The sequence below is a fragment of the Adiantum capillus-veneris genome, chromosome 19, assembly GCF_014529385.1.
Source record: "Adiantum capillus-veneris isolate H3 chromosome 19, ASM1452938v2, whole genome shotgun sequence".
NCBI classification, from domain to species: Eukaryota; Viridiplantae; Streptophyta; class Polypodiopsida; order Polypodiales; family Pteridaceae; genus Adiantum; species Adiantum capillus-veneris.
Window position 1 is genome coordinate 41,487,470 of NC_140949.1, and position 12,493 is coordinate 41,499,962.

The 12,493-nt window shown below is 41.6% G+C and overlaps 1 protein-coding gene across 1 annotated transcript; it reads right to left on the reverse strand.

Moving 5' to 3' along the window:
* Positions 1-212: 212 nt before the first annotated feature.
* On the reverse strand, positions 213-1,515 carry LOC147433886 (chlorophyll a-b binding protein 1D-like). The gene is made up of 2 exons (XM_086489825.1): positions 758-1,515; positions 213-682 (listed from the first exon to the last, which is right to left on the reverse strand). The coding sequence occupies exons 1-2, from the start codon at positions 786-788 to the stop codon at positions 525-527; spliced, it is 189 nt and encodes a 62-aa protein (XP_086345951.1). The 5' UTR covers positions 789-1,515; the 3' UTR covers positions 213-524.
* Positions 1,516-12,493: the final 10,978 nt, after the last annotated feature.

The following is a 12,493-nucleotide window of genomic DNA, read 5'->3' on the forward strand; positions in this document are numbered from 1 at the left end:
GACACGAAATCTTTATCCGTTTCATATAACCTTTCCCAAATGTGTAGAGCAATATCTTGAAATTTGGCCGGAACGAAAGTTACATAATGAAAGGAAAAATAATACCTATTCACCAACACTTTTTGCATTACAATGATACCATGTGATGTCTATCGCAGGAAATAAAACAACATTCACAGGTCATTTATATTAAATTTACAAAAAAAAGGAACTATACGCAGTGAATGGTGGACCTCCTGATTTATGAACTTAACTGAAAAGGATACGAAAACCCTGAAACAAGTATCTGCCGACATGACTGAACCATATAATATTTCAAATCGAAACAACAGCATTGCACTAGAGAGTGAGGTTCAAAATGTGTTTTACAAAGCAGAGCAAGCTGTTGCATGGACAGAGGATTAAACAAGGTGTTGCTTATTTGCCGGGGGTGAAGTTGGTGGCTAAGGCCCAGGCGTTATTGACGGTGGGTCAACCAAGTGGTCGGACAAGTTCTCTATGGGGCCCTTGCCAGTGACAATGGCCTAGACAAAGAAACCAAACATGGAGAACATGGCCAGTCTGCCGTTCTTCAACTCCTTCACCTTCAACTTGGCCAAAGCCTGTGGGTCGTCAGCCAAGCCGAGGGGGTCAAAGGAGCCATCGGGGTAGATGGGGTCCTCAACCTCACGAAAGGGTCCACCTACAGCCATCCACACAACATCAGAGTACAGCTACGAATCAATATATAGGTTTCCTACGACATCGACGGACATACCTGCAACACGGTATCCCTCAACACCGCACATAAGGATGACCTGGCAGGCTCAGATGGCCAAAATGCTCTGCGCGTGGACAAGGCTTGGGTTGCCAAGATAGTCAAGGCCGCCATCGGCGAAGATCTGAGAGCCAACCTTGAACCACATGACCTTTGGGCTGCAGACGCGCAGTCTGGACTCTGAACGCACGAGTCACGACGACTCGATCACGAGGCCATCCTGAAATGAGCTCTCCCCTTTTCTGCCTATCAGACTCCAGATTGCGTGATAAAGACTACATAGCCTTCAAGAAGGTGCAGTGCCGTCTCAGGCTCTCTCAGCCCGTCTGCGTTCAGTTCACCTGCAGCGGCCTTAATACTCTTGCACACCTTCTCCCAAAGGCCTAAAGAAATGATGGCCGTCTCTCTCTCTCTCTCTCTCTCTCTCTCTCTCTCACACACACACACACACACACACAGAGTCTGAGACTTTGAGGCAATCAAGTCTAACAGTTAACTGCGTCACCAACCCTGTGGAGCGCCGTGTAGTTGCACTGCTGCAGCGAGGGTACTCCTAGTCTCCTAGAGAGAGAGCTCGAGGACCTCATGCTCTGCAGCCGTGATGGCGACAACCAGAGAGAGGCCTCCCTCGCCCTCCGCAGCCTGGCAAAGACCAGTCACTTCTGCATCAACTATTGAGCTGGAGCTGCTGGACGCAGTCGCCGAGTGCAGCAATAGACTCCCACACGCACACGAATTTTTAAGTTCTAAGGCTCTATATTGAAGTTGAACTCCTCACGCAAACTGCACGCCATCCTCGCTCCTGCAGCCCCTACTCTCCAAACTTGTTGACCGTCCACGTGGATGCCATCCCCTGCTCTCCAAACTTGTTGACCGTCCACGTGGATGCCATCAGCAAAAGTACGCCCAAGCAAGCCCAACACTAAGGCCTTTCCTTAGTAGGCCAAAAATGGATGCAAAGCCTGTCCTTGCATCCTAACTTTATATGCTTTAAATTGAATAGGATTGGCTCTGGCTACAAATGGAATTTCACCAACCATCAACCTGGTAGAGGAGGTGCTGCTTTGGGAATCTCTTGTAACTGTGCCAACCTCATAACAGACATCCATACATGAGATAAGGAAATGTGGATTGCTATCACATTATCTAATCCTATCAATTACACTCTAGTCATTGTTTATACTCCTAACTCTCTTGCTGATATATCTCAGTGTTGACAAGTGATGGCCAAACTGCCAGAAAATATAGTAATTATAGGTGATTTCAATATGGTAGAAAAAATTACAAATAGATCAAGGTCTCTAGGATAGGTAATCTTTGGTTTCAAGAAAACTCATTGGGTAGACTTGCTTGATCCCATGAATTTGTTAGATGTTTCTGAAGACCGTGGTTTCAATTGGAGCAACAAGCAGATAAGTGAGTGCTTCAAAGCTACTAGATTGGAGAGGAATCAAGATTTATATGTTTGTTAACGTGCTTCAGGATCCTTGGTTGGTCAAATGAAAAATTGATGCCTCTTTGTTTTTGTCTGGCCATAAACATGTGCTTTTCAACCTCCAAAGGGTTGAGATCTCACATAAAGCTCATTGGCCTCATCTTGATCAATCTTTATTTGATATCAAAATCATTAAGAAAAAAATTCAAGTTATTTTGCATGAGTCCTTTACCACGTTCCCCTTCACCAACCAAGGCCTTTAGAGGTAGCACTAGCTGTTAGGTACCTCTGGATGAAGTCTATTGGCTCATGGCTTAAACTCCATACTAGGTTGGGCATTGAGAACTCATCCCCTATGTTATCACTTCGGCACTTTTATGTATAATGAAATTGTATAAAAGTGTAAATTGTATAATTTTTGCATAGACACGTGAGGAGGGTATCTCTCACAAAGTGTAATGCTAAATATAAAGAGCTGAAGAGAATGCACAAATAGGTATGGACTGAGAGTGATAAATATAAAGGATGGATACAATGAATGCTCCATCACATTACAAAAAGCATATTGTACAAACCATAAGATCATTGTATAGCAACCAATGAGAGAGTTATGAGAACCAAGGAACTATTACGATGGACCAAAGGATGCAAAGTAGACTATCGTAGCCGACCCTAGTGAGGAATCAATACCAACCTACATAGCAATTGACTTGTCTCATGAGAAGGAAGATATTTTGATCAAGATAATAAGGATTACATGGAAATATTTGCCTTTTTGTACAAAGACCTCAGTGGACTGGTTGTAGATATCTCCCGACACACTATTCCTATGTGGGATGAGGTTAAGCCTAGTCGTTAAAAACCATGCACTTATTATTAAAACTTTACAAGAAAAATCAAGGAAGAGATAGAGAACTTGAAGGAAGTAAAGTGTACTTATGAAATAGAACACACACATACGGTCTCACCCATAGTGTTATGACCAAGAAGAATAAAAAATTATGAGTATGTGTCAATCTCAAGAAAGTAATGCTACAACCATTAAGGACAACTATCCTCTTCCTATCACTAAACATGTCTTCAAAAGGGTATCTGAAGCTTATAGTTTTTTAAACAAATCTTGGGATCTAAACAATTAGCTATTCACCTTAGAGACCAAAATAAGACATCTTTTCTCTAGAATGGGGCATATTTTCTTATTGTGTCATGCCATTTGGACTAAGAAATACATCTTCTACTTTTCAAAGACTTACGAGTCATGCTTTTAAAGAGTATCTGAGAATATTCTTGGAAGTATATATGGTTGACTTATGAGTGTTCATTCTTCTTTGCAAAACGATCATTTTGATCATCTACAGAAGGTCTTTGAAAAGTGTATACTATATAGAATGTGTGTATACCTTGAGAAATATGTTTTCATGGGTAGACAAGGGAAGATTGTGGGAAAAATAGTCTCTAAAAATGATATCTCCATATATCTAAATAACATAAAGGCTATTGCTCAATTACCATGAACCACTGTGGTTTGTGAAAGGCAACACTTCATTGGCCATTTTGGATAAGTACTATCAGTGCTTCATTTATATATATGCAATGATAACCCCGCCATTGCATGGTTTGATTACTAAAATTAAATGGATGGACAACTACAAAGAATCTTTTCAAAAGATAAAGAATTCTTTAGTTTTAGCTCCAATCTTTAAAGCTCAAGATTGCAATAAAATATTTCATGTGCATGTGGATGCTTCTAACTTTTTTATTCAAGATGTATTAACACAATCTAGCCAAGAAAATATGGATTTATCTATCAGCTATGCTAGATGGAATAGAGGAGGAGCACTTATTGCACACCACATGCATAGTCCCCAACATCTTATTTAGTTGATATATGTATGTTGGGCCAAACTTTGAATTTTGATAACATTGCCCCTGTTGAGGGAATAATAGAGTGGATAAAAGCTAAGCTGGGTAATGAGAAAGCCCTCCCCAATAAAATCTATAATTTCCTCATCAAAGAGTAAAATATGTCTATCAAGCTTCTTGTGGCACGCTAGTGGATGTTCCACCACTCACCAATCATGAATTACAAGGGGGTGGGGTCCCTATATAGAGGTTCCAAATTTTTTCCTACTCTCATCTCAACAAATAGATAATCCCACAACTCAAAAATAGGAAAAGCATGAAAAAAACCTAAAGACAATCCTTTAGGTGGAGTCCAATGGTATTGGGTATCAGGAGAAAATACCCTCAAGTTGGGGTCACCAAGAGGCAAACTAGATGACATTGTCGACAGTATAGGGTAGGCAAAACAATGGTGAGAACATGCTAATAATGAGAAAACTGCCTCACATCTAGATTAGGCATAACCGTAAAGTTTTCCTCACTCCCTATTATTAGCCATTGGGAGAAATTGGGGCACTAGCAGCTTTGCCATGACCGGTTGGAGAGATGACCCACTCCAATACCCCCTCTCATGTCTTGGTCAATAGACCGTACAAATGTGGAGCTGCTAAGTACATTTGAAGAAGAATCTCATCTATGCTAGGTCTGATAATATAATAGGACAAGGAACGCCTTCATTTACTCTTCATCATAAACTTTAATGGGTAACTATAACTATAAGTGACATTTGTGAGTGTCGACGTTGGCTCATACATCTAGTAATAAGTCTGACTCGTGTGAATCCTAGGTAGTAACCCATACATAGTGGAGTATCTCCACCATCCACAATGGATCAGCTAGAGCACTCTACTACTGCTTGTAAATGCAATCATTCTCATTTGGAACATCATGCACCATTTGGGTCCAAACTAATCTACTTGAGAGTAACTCTAATGGGTGTGAGTCCAATTTTTAAGGAATATGATCAAGTGGTACAATCTACATACTATTGTACTCCCTTTGACTTCCATGTTGGAAGCTTTATCTCAAATTCACACCTTGTACTCATCAAATACAACCACCATGCCAAGTCTACAAAGCTCATACACTGACAAAATGTAATAACCAAGAGAAGGCACATAAAGAACATGGGAGATATACATTCCCCCTCTTTCATCTAGGATAAGGTCCATATCCCCCTCATTATGTACAAGTTTTGTTGAACTGTCTCTGAAAATTGAACCTTCATACTACCTTAAAGTATACATCAAATCATGCATTGAAGTATTGTGCCTAACTTCACCACTTTCAATGATCCAATCTCTAGAGTGGAGAAAAGTAAAGTTCCCCTCTTGCTCCAAAGGTAATTGATCATGTGGCATCTCTATTTGTGTAATAAAGGCATAGTCTGATCACTCTGGATGATTCCATCCTCCGCAAAGGAAATTTCCTCTAGTAGCGACCCTTCTCTCCACAATTGTTACAATGTCTCTAAGCTGTCAAGGCTTCTCGATCATCATTGATCTTTGAGAAACCTGGCTGACTCTATTCAACCTGATTTTTTCGTTTGGAGAGGACAGCTTGTGTATGTTTTCGTGTAGGTTCAACCTTTAGAATAGTCAAGTAGTTTGCATGAATCACGAGAATTTGTATGATCCGTTCATTACCATTGCAAGGCAAAAGATACACATAATTGTTAGTACTAAGTTGCAAGTTCAACTTGTAATTCTTAGAATTTTAGGTCCTCTTAGATTAGCCAAAATAAACACTTCGGTAAATCCTTTTATTTTGCCTCTCGTTGGGTACAATCTTAGTTTGGACGTGTTTACCTTTGTTCTATTTTAAGCATTGGGTTATATATAGAGCATGGATAATGGCCCAGAAAAATATTCTTTTTATTTCACACCACATATTATGATAAATATTACACTCAATAGAAAGATACATTTTCAGCAACGTATGGTGTTTATATTTGGGACTGAAAGAATAGGAGAAATTCTTGCATCTCCATAACCTGTCATTCTACCTCTCATCAACTACCACACTTCTTTTGATGTACATGTATTCATTTTATTTTAAAATGAAGTGCAATCCAACAAAATAGTGTGTATGTTTGTTTTTTCTTTATCCAAGTTTGTTACAAAAAACAAAATCATTTGTTCTAACAAGGAATGTGTGTGCAATGAAAGCTTAATTCTTAGAGATCTAGCTCTATTACCGATAGTTACAGGAGTAGGTAAAGCGTCTCCCTCATAACAAGAGGGTGGTGAAGTTAAAAAGAAAGGTCCTACGTGTGGATTCTATTTTCCTCTTGTTGTTGGGCACTAAGGAAGACCGCGCTTTCATCCAAATAGTGTGTGCCCTAAGTTGGTAAATAGAGTAAAATTTAGTGTTTGGTGAGTGCATTACACCATTGAGGAAAACTCTACAGGAAACTTGTGGCCAGAGTTCATAATTCATAGATTCACATTTGGTGAATTTTTCCTCATTTGCGTCTTATTAATAGTCTTCCTTTCACTTTCAACAAAGGAGATAGGGAGCTATTAAGAGCTTGTCTTAATATATAGATTCTAGAGAAAATTGCAAACTTGTATAAATTCTCATCCTTCACTACGTTCTAACTGACACTTTGTTCATAGAGACATTGTAAATCTCTTTATGCTTATGAATGATTTAACCATAATCCTAAGGAGTTTTTGTCCAAAAATTTTGTAGCACAAGTGGAGTCTTTAAATCTTGCAAACTTGATTGGACTTGATGAGGATGTTCTTTATGAACTTGTGAGAAGGTTACCTCACTCTGACTATGTGGAACTCAAAAGAAAGGAGCTCCTAGTCAATTTCTACTTTCTCACAGCCTTCAACGAGCATGAAGATCTAGTTTTTACTCTTGGGACATGGTTGCTCTTTTGGATCCAAAAAATGAAGTTCTAGAGATTTCCATTTATCGCCTAAGCTTTGAAGAATTTCAACCCTTCTTAGAGCTCATCAGTAGTCTACCTTTTTTTTTTAATCAAACAAATTGAGACCTCATTGAAGCTTGGATAGCTGAAGAAGAAAACCTAGAGTGATACTTTCTTACTTCTTCCTTTACACGCGAGTGGTTCGGAATCTCTTATTGTAGCCCTTGTTGTAAACTTGTGTTATAATCTTTCATAATAATGGAAGGCCAATGCAAATGTTCGGATATCATCTTTTCTTTGGAGAGCCTGGAGAGGATGCAAAATTATTTTTAGCAAATTTCAAGATGCCTTGCCATATCAAGAGGATAGTAACTGATCAAGAACGTGTAGAAATGTTTGAGATGGTCCTTAGGAAAGATGCTAGCACTTGTTTTGACTCTTTTCCTGAGGAAGTTAAGTGGAATTACACGAAAGTTGTGGATCGTTTTAAGAGATACTTCTTTGATCCCCAAAACACTCAAAAACTATGGCAAGACATTGTTTCTCATAAGCAAAAAGACTTAGATGACTACTACTTGTACAAGAAAGAGTTTCTACGTCTTTGGGCTCTATGGATACGAAATGTTGCTAGCCCTCATGATGGTGTAGAGTTCCTAAAGAAGGACAGATTCATAGCTGGTCTCTTTCCCACACTCAAGATAAAAGTCGAGGTGGGTGTTGTTGCCACCTATGATGCAGCTGAAACTAGAGCTTCCAAGAAGTATAGAAAACTCAAGTGCCCAAGAGGAGAGGTTCCAATAGAGAGTCCTAGACGCAAGGAAAAGTTGCAATCATCAATATCTAGAGAGATTCCTGAGGTAACAACTGAGGTGATTGAAAAGTTAACTGAATCCTTAAGCAACTTGTCAATTCACCTTGCACAAGTTGTAAGTCCCAAGGAACAAACAAAGAAAGCTGAGGAGCGAGAGCCACGACCTAGGAGACTTTTGCAATGTTGAAATTGCGGAGAGTCTTGACATGGGATGTTTAACTGTCCTTGGCCCCGTGGGGAGCCAGGGAAACCTAACTTGAATTATCCAGTGATGAATGCAGGTGAAGGAACTAGTCAACCAATGCTTCTGTAAAGACCAAATGGAGCAAGACCACTTCCACAAGAAGTGGAAGGAGTTCCACCTTTGCCAGATCCAAATGTGCATGTGGTAGAGGTGACAAATTCAAATGAGATTGACATGGAAGCAAATGGCATTAAGCGTGGCCGTGGAAAAGGTAAGGAGAAAGAAAGAGTCACGTCACAAAGTGACCATGGACAAGAAAAGAAGGCAAAGGAGACCAAGGAAGACAAGAGGACTCGACATCGTATCAACCCCCAAGACTTTCCTCTTGGACATGGTATGGCTCCATACAACCGGTTGGAAGACATGAGAGGTAAGGGTCCTAATATCTCATGGTCTCAGTTTCTTGCATTATGTCTACAAGCTGGGAGGGATTTAAGGAAGGCAGTTAGCACTAGGAGAAAGGTACAAGAGAGTGTGCCTCTTGAAAAAATTGCACAAGCTGAAATGAATGAGAATATTACACCTATGCTGGATTGTTTACATCAAACGAAGGTTGGTTAGGAAAGGTCTAGTGGATGGGGGTGCACAAATTTGCATCATGATAGAGGGGCTCATGCAGAGACTAGGCATGCACATCAATGAGACACCTGAAATCAAAGTAAAAATGGCAAACAATAGCAAGGCTCGGTGTGTAGGCATTTGTAAAAATGTTTTTGTGGAGGCCTTTAGCATTAAGAAGGCACTAGATTTCTATGTTATGTCTACCAAAGGAAATGGTTACCCATTTATCCTGGGAAGACCATGGCTAATGAAAATGCGAGCCTTGTAAGATTGGAAGAGTGGAAAGCTAATTTGCAGGAATGACAATCATAAGAAGGTTGTCTTTGACATGAAGGAGCAACGTCAAGAGGAGATCCATGAAGAATCATTGCAAAGTGAGACGGAGGAAGACTGGACTGATAGCACCTCAAAGGAACAAAGTAGCGGCATCATTACTGAAGAGGAGTCTTCAATCAAATTCATGGGGGTAAGGTTTAAGCCAAGCAACCAAGAGACCTCTTGCCTAGGCTTGGAGGAGGTAGGTCCTCAAGAGAACCAAGGTGTGGAAGACGAAGGGATGCTAGAAGGTATGCTATCAACCACACTTACAAAGGAAGAAAAGAGGGCAGGTCAAATGTGTGCTAAGGAATTTTCCTAAGCTTTTTGCTAAAGACTATACCGATGTGTGTGGAGTAGATGATGTTCAACACAAGGTTGATCTAAAGTCAGAGGCTACACCTTAGGCTCAAAAGCTACGAAGGCTAGGAGTCATCAAAGAGCAGGCTTTACTCAAGGAGGTAAGAAAGCTTCTAGCAGTAGGTTTCATTTATCCATTGGAGAATTCAGAGTGGGTCTCTCCCGTTGTTGTCATTCCCAAGAAGAACGGCAAGTGGAGGGTGTTTGTGGATTACCGTCCACTAAATGAGGCAACAAAAAGAGATCACTTTCCCCTCCCATTTTAGAATGAGATACTAAATGAGGTAGCTGGTCATGAGAAGTACACTGTGTGTGATGGCTACTCATGTTACTTTCAAATAGATAGGTAAGGACAAAAGTCGTAAACACTATGTCATGGTCATCAATTCTAGCACATGATTCTTCCCATGGATTAGCACAGATTTGTGCCCCATGCTCATTTTGCCTATGGTGAGTGGGCAAGAGTTTGTACATCAAACCGGTGTCCCCACTTGACTATGGAGAAAATATTGAGGCCATTTCAAAGCTAGAGTCATAATGAGTATCAGATACTTCTTCTAGAATAGGAGAAAGCCTATCAATATGGTTAATTCTCTCTTCCATAGAGACTCTACTCTTTGAATCTTTACTTGGTGCCCAATGTCCCGTCTCTTATCCGAATAAAGGTGCATCAATCTATCATAAATTTTCAATTATGTCAAACCTATTTGCACTCTTTCTGGTCCCAATTTGATGCTTCCCTTGGATCAAAAATAGGTTGGTTAGCTTCTTGTGGTTCAATTCCTCTACACTTTTGTCATTCTTCTTCCTATTGATGTCAAACTTTACAAATCAATAATTTATCTCATCAATCTGTGAACCCCACCTAATATCCTTATTTATGTGCAACAATTTTACAAGAAAAACTAGCAAATTCTAATCAATGTAGTTTCTAGTCTTTCTAGAGCCTTGAACTTGAGTTCTAGCAATTGACCAACTTTTGGTGATTTATATCAAGCATAAATTCACCAAAGTTCTTTTCTATTCTAGGGTAAGGGTGGTATAAGTCTCAAGTCAATTGGTGGGCTTGGATGGATTCGATATTTACACAACAACCAATTTCACTTTTGATGATACCAACTTGTAGCTTGCCCGCCATCTCTCACCCAGCTTGCCCGTTGTCTTATCTGCACAACTCAAACCATGTGCAACCTGCAGGTGGGCAAGCAGCACACTCCTTGGGCAAGATTCCTTATGGAATCAAAAGTTCAAAGCCAAGAAAGCCACAACAAGCCTCCAACTTCGATTCAAGCAGTGAATTCCCACTACATGCCCTCTTCGTCCACCACTTTTTGCACGGACTATATGCTTGTTGCTCGACAGATAGAGAGACAGAAAATTCTCTCCACCATGACTCACTTGGATCACATGATGGCCTGCATTCGTCCTTGGCCGCTTTGTACTAGACAGCGGACCTTTGCCTCATGGCCAAAGCAAAAAACACACAGACATAGCCACATGCCATTGCCTCCCTTTTTCCCTCATAAAAGAGTTGGGAGCATCCGTTTTTCCCTGGTTGTCTGTTCCCATCTCTTTCTCTTTCTCTTTCTCTTTCATCTCACTCCTGCGTTCAATTGGCAACAAAGACACCATATCTCACTCTCGCTCTATCTCACTTCTTGTATGCCCCATCTTCTCCCTGCATGGCAATGTAGAACTGAGTTGCAATCGCTCACGAGTGAGTCAAAACGCCATGATCCATTGCAAGCAGTGAAGCAATGAGAGAGAGAGAGAGAGAGAGAGAGAGAGAGAGAGAGAGAGAGAGAGAGAGAGAGAGAGAGAGAGAGAGAGAGAGAGAGAGAGAGAGAGAGAGAGAGTCGCTACTGCATCGAGAGAGCAAGGCCGGAGAGAAAGAGAGAAGAGTCAACACAGACCATTTGCTTCCACCAAGCAAAGAAATAGAATCGTCTTTGTCTCTGCCACCTTGGCATCACACATGGCATCTTTGTCTCACTCATTTGTCTACGCAGTAGGAAAGACGATGCATCACCTGGAGCAGACAGAGGGAGGGAGAGAGAGAGAGAGAGAGAGAGAGAGAGAGAGAGAGAGAGAGAGAGAGAGAGAGAGAGAGAGAGAGAGAGAGAGAGAGAGAGAGAGAGAGAGGTTGCTAGGCCCACCTGTAGACCAGCGCAAGCGCGAGCGATCGAGAGATAGACAACATGCATTCACCCACTTGCATTGAACACACAGAGGGTTGGTCGGATCTGATAGAGAAAAAAAATCCCATGTTGGCCTCTCTCCTCCACGTGCCAGTTAATCTTGTTTACTTGTCAAAGCAATCACAGCATCTCAAGCACTTGAAAAAAACGTTTTGGCCACCTCTACTCTCAATAGCTATTGAATGCCTAAATCCTTCTTTTTTTTCCCAGAACTCACAATAGTGAGTGTAGTATATTAACAAAATCAAAAAATTACAAAGCCAGGCCATGCTCGAATCGAGCCATGGCACCACATAGTGTCCAACCAACATACAATTGCTAAACAGGGAGCCACCCTCGACCAGACCATCAGTACCATGGAAGCATATTACATACAACGGTTGAACAGGGAGGGAGCCACCTCGACCAGACACCATATCATGCATACGAAGAAGGGGCGGGGCTCTTAGTCCCCATCACCCACCACGAGCTCCCGAGGTGCCACCACCGCATCAGTGTTGCCACCAGTAACGTCGTGTCTCACGAGGACCAAGAACCAAAAGGAAGATCAAGCAAGAAATCACGAACCACCTGAACCAGAAGATCCACATCCCACCAAGCCGCTCAACTTGTCACCTCAATACCCTAACCCACCAAGATGTCTATTGTGAGACTGATCCAAAAAAATCGACCCAAACAACAGCAGCATCACCACATCCTGTGAACCAAAAGGATACCCATCGCACAACCCCAAAGTCCAGAGAACATTACGCCCATGAAGCCACACACTCCCAATGAGCCCTTCTACAGTATCTCGCAGGCCCTGCATCAAGCGAAGGTTGTCGCCCATGAGCCGGTAGGGGAGACGAGCAGAGGCAAGCCCTCAACCAGTTGAACCGTACTTGCACCACCTCCGAGGTCCCACCCCACCCAGAGGCGCTTCCCAAGTACCCATAGTAGCCTCTGCCGAAGGCCACCAAGAACTTTCCCCGCAAAGCAAGGCAACCACCTTGCAGCCTTAGATCCAAAAATAAGGGGACCGCCAGCGCC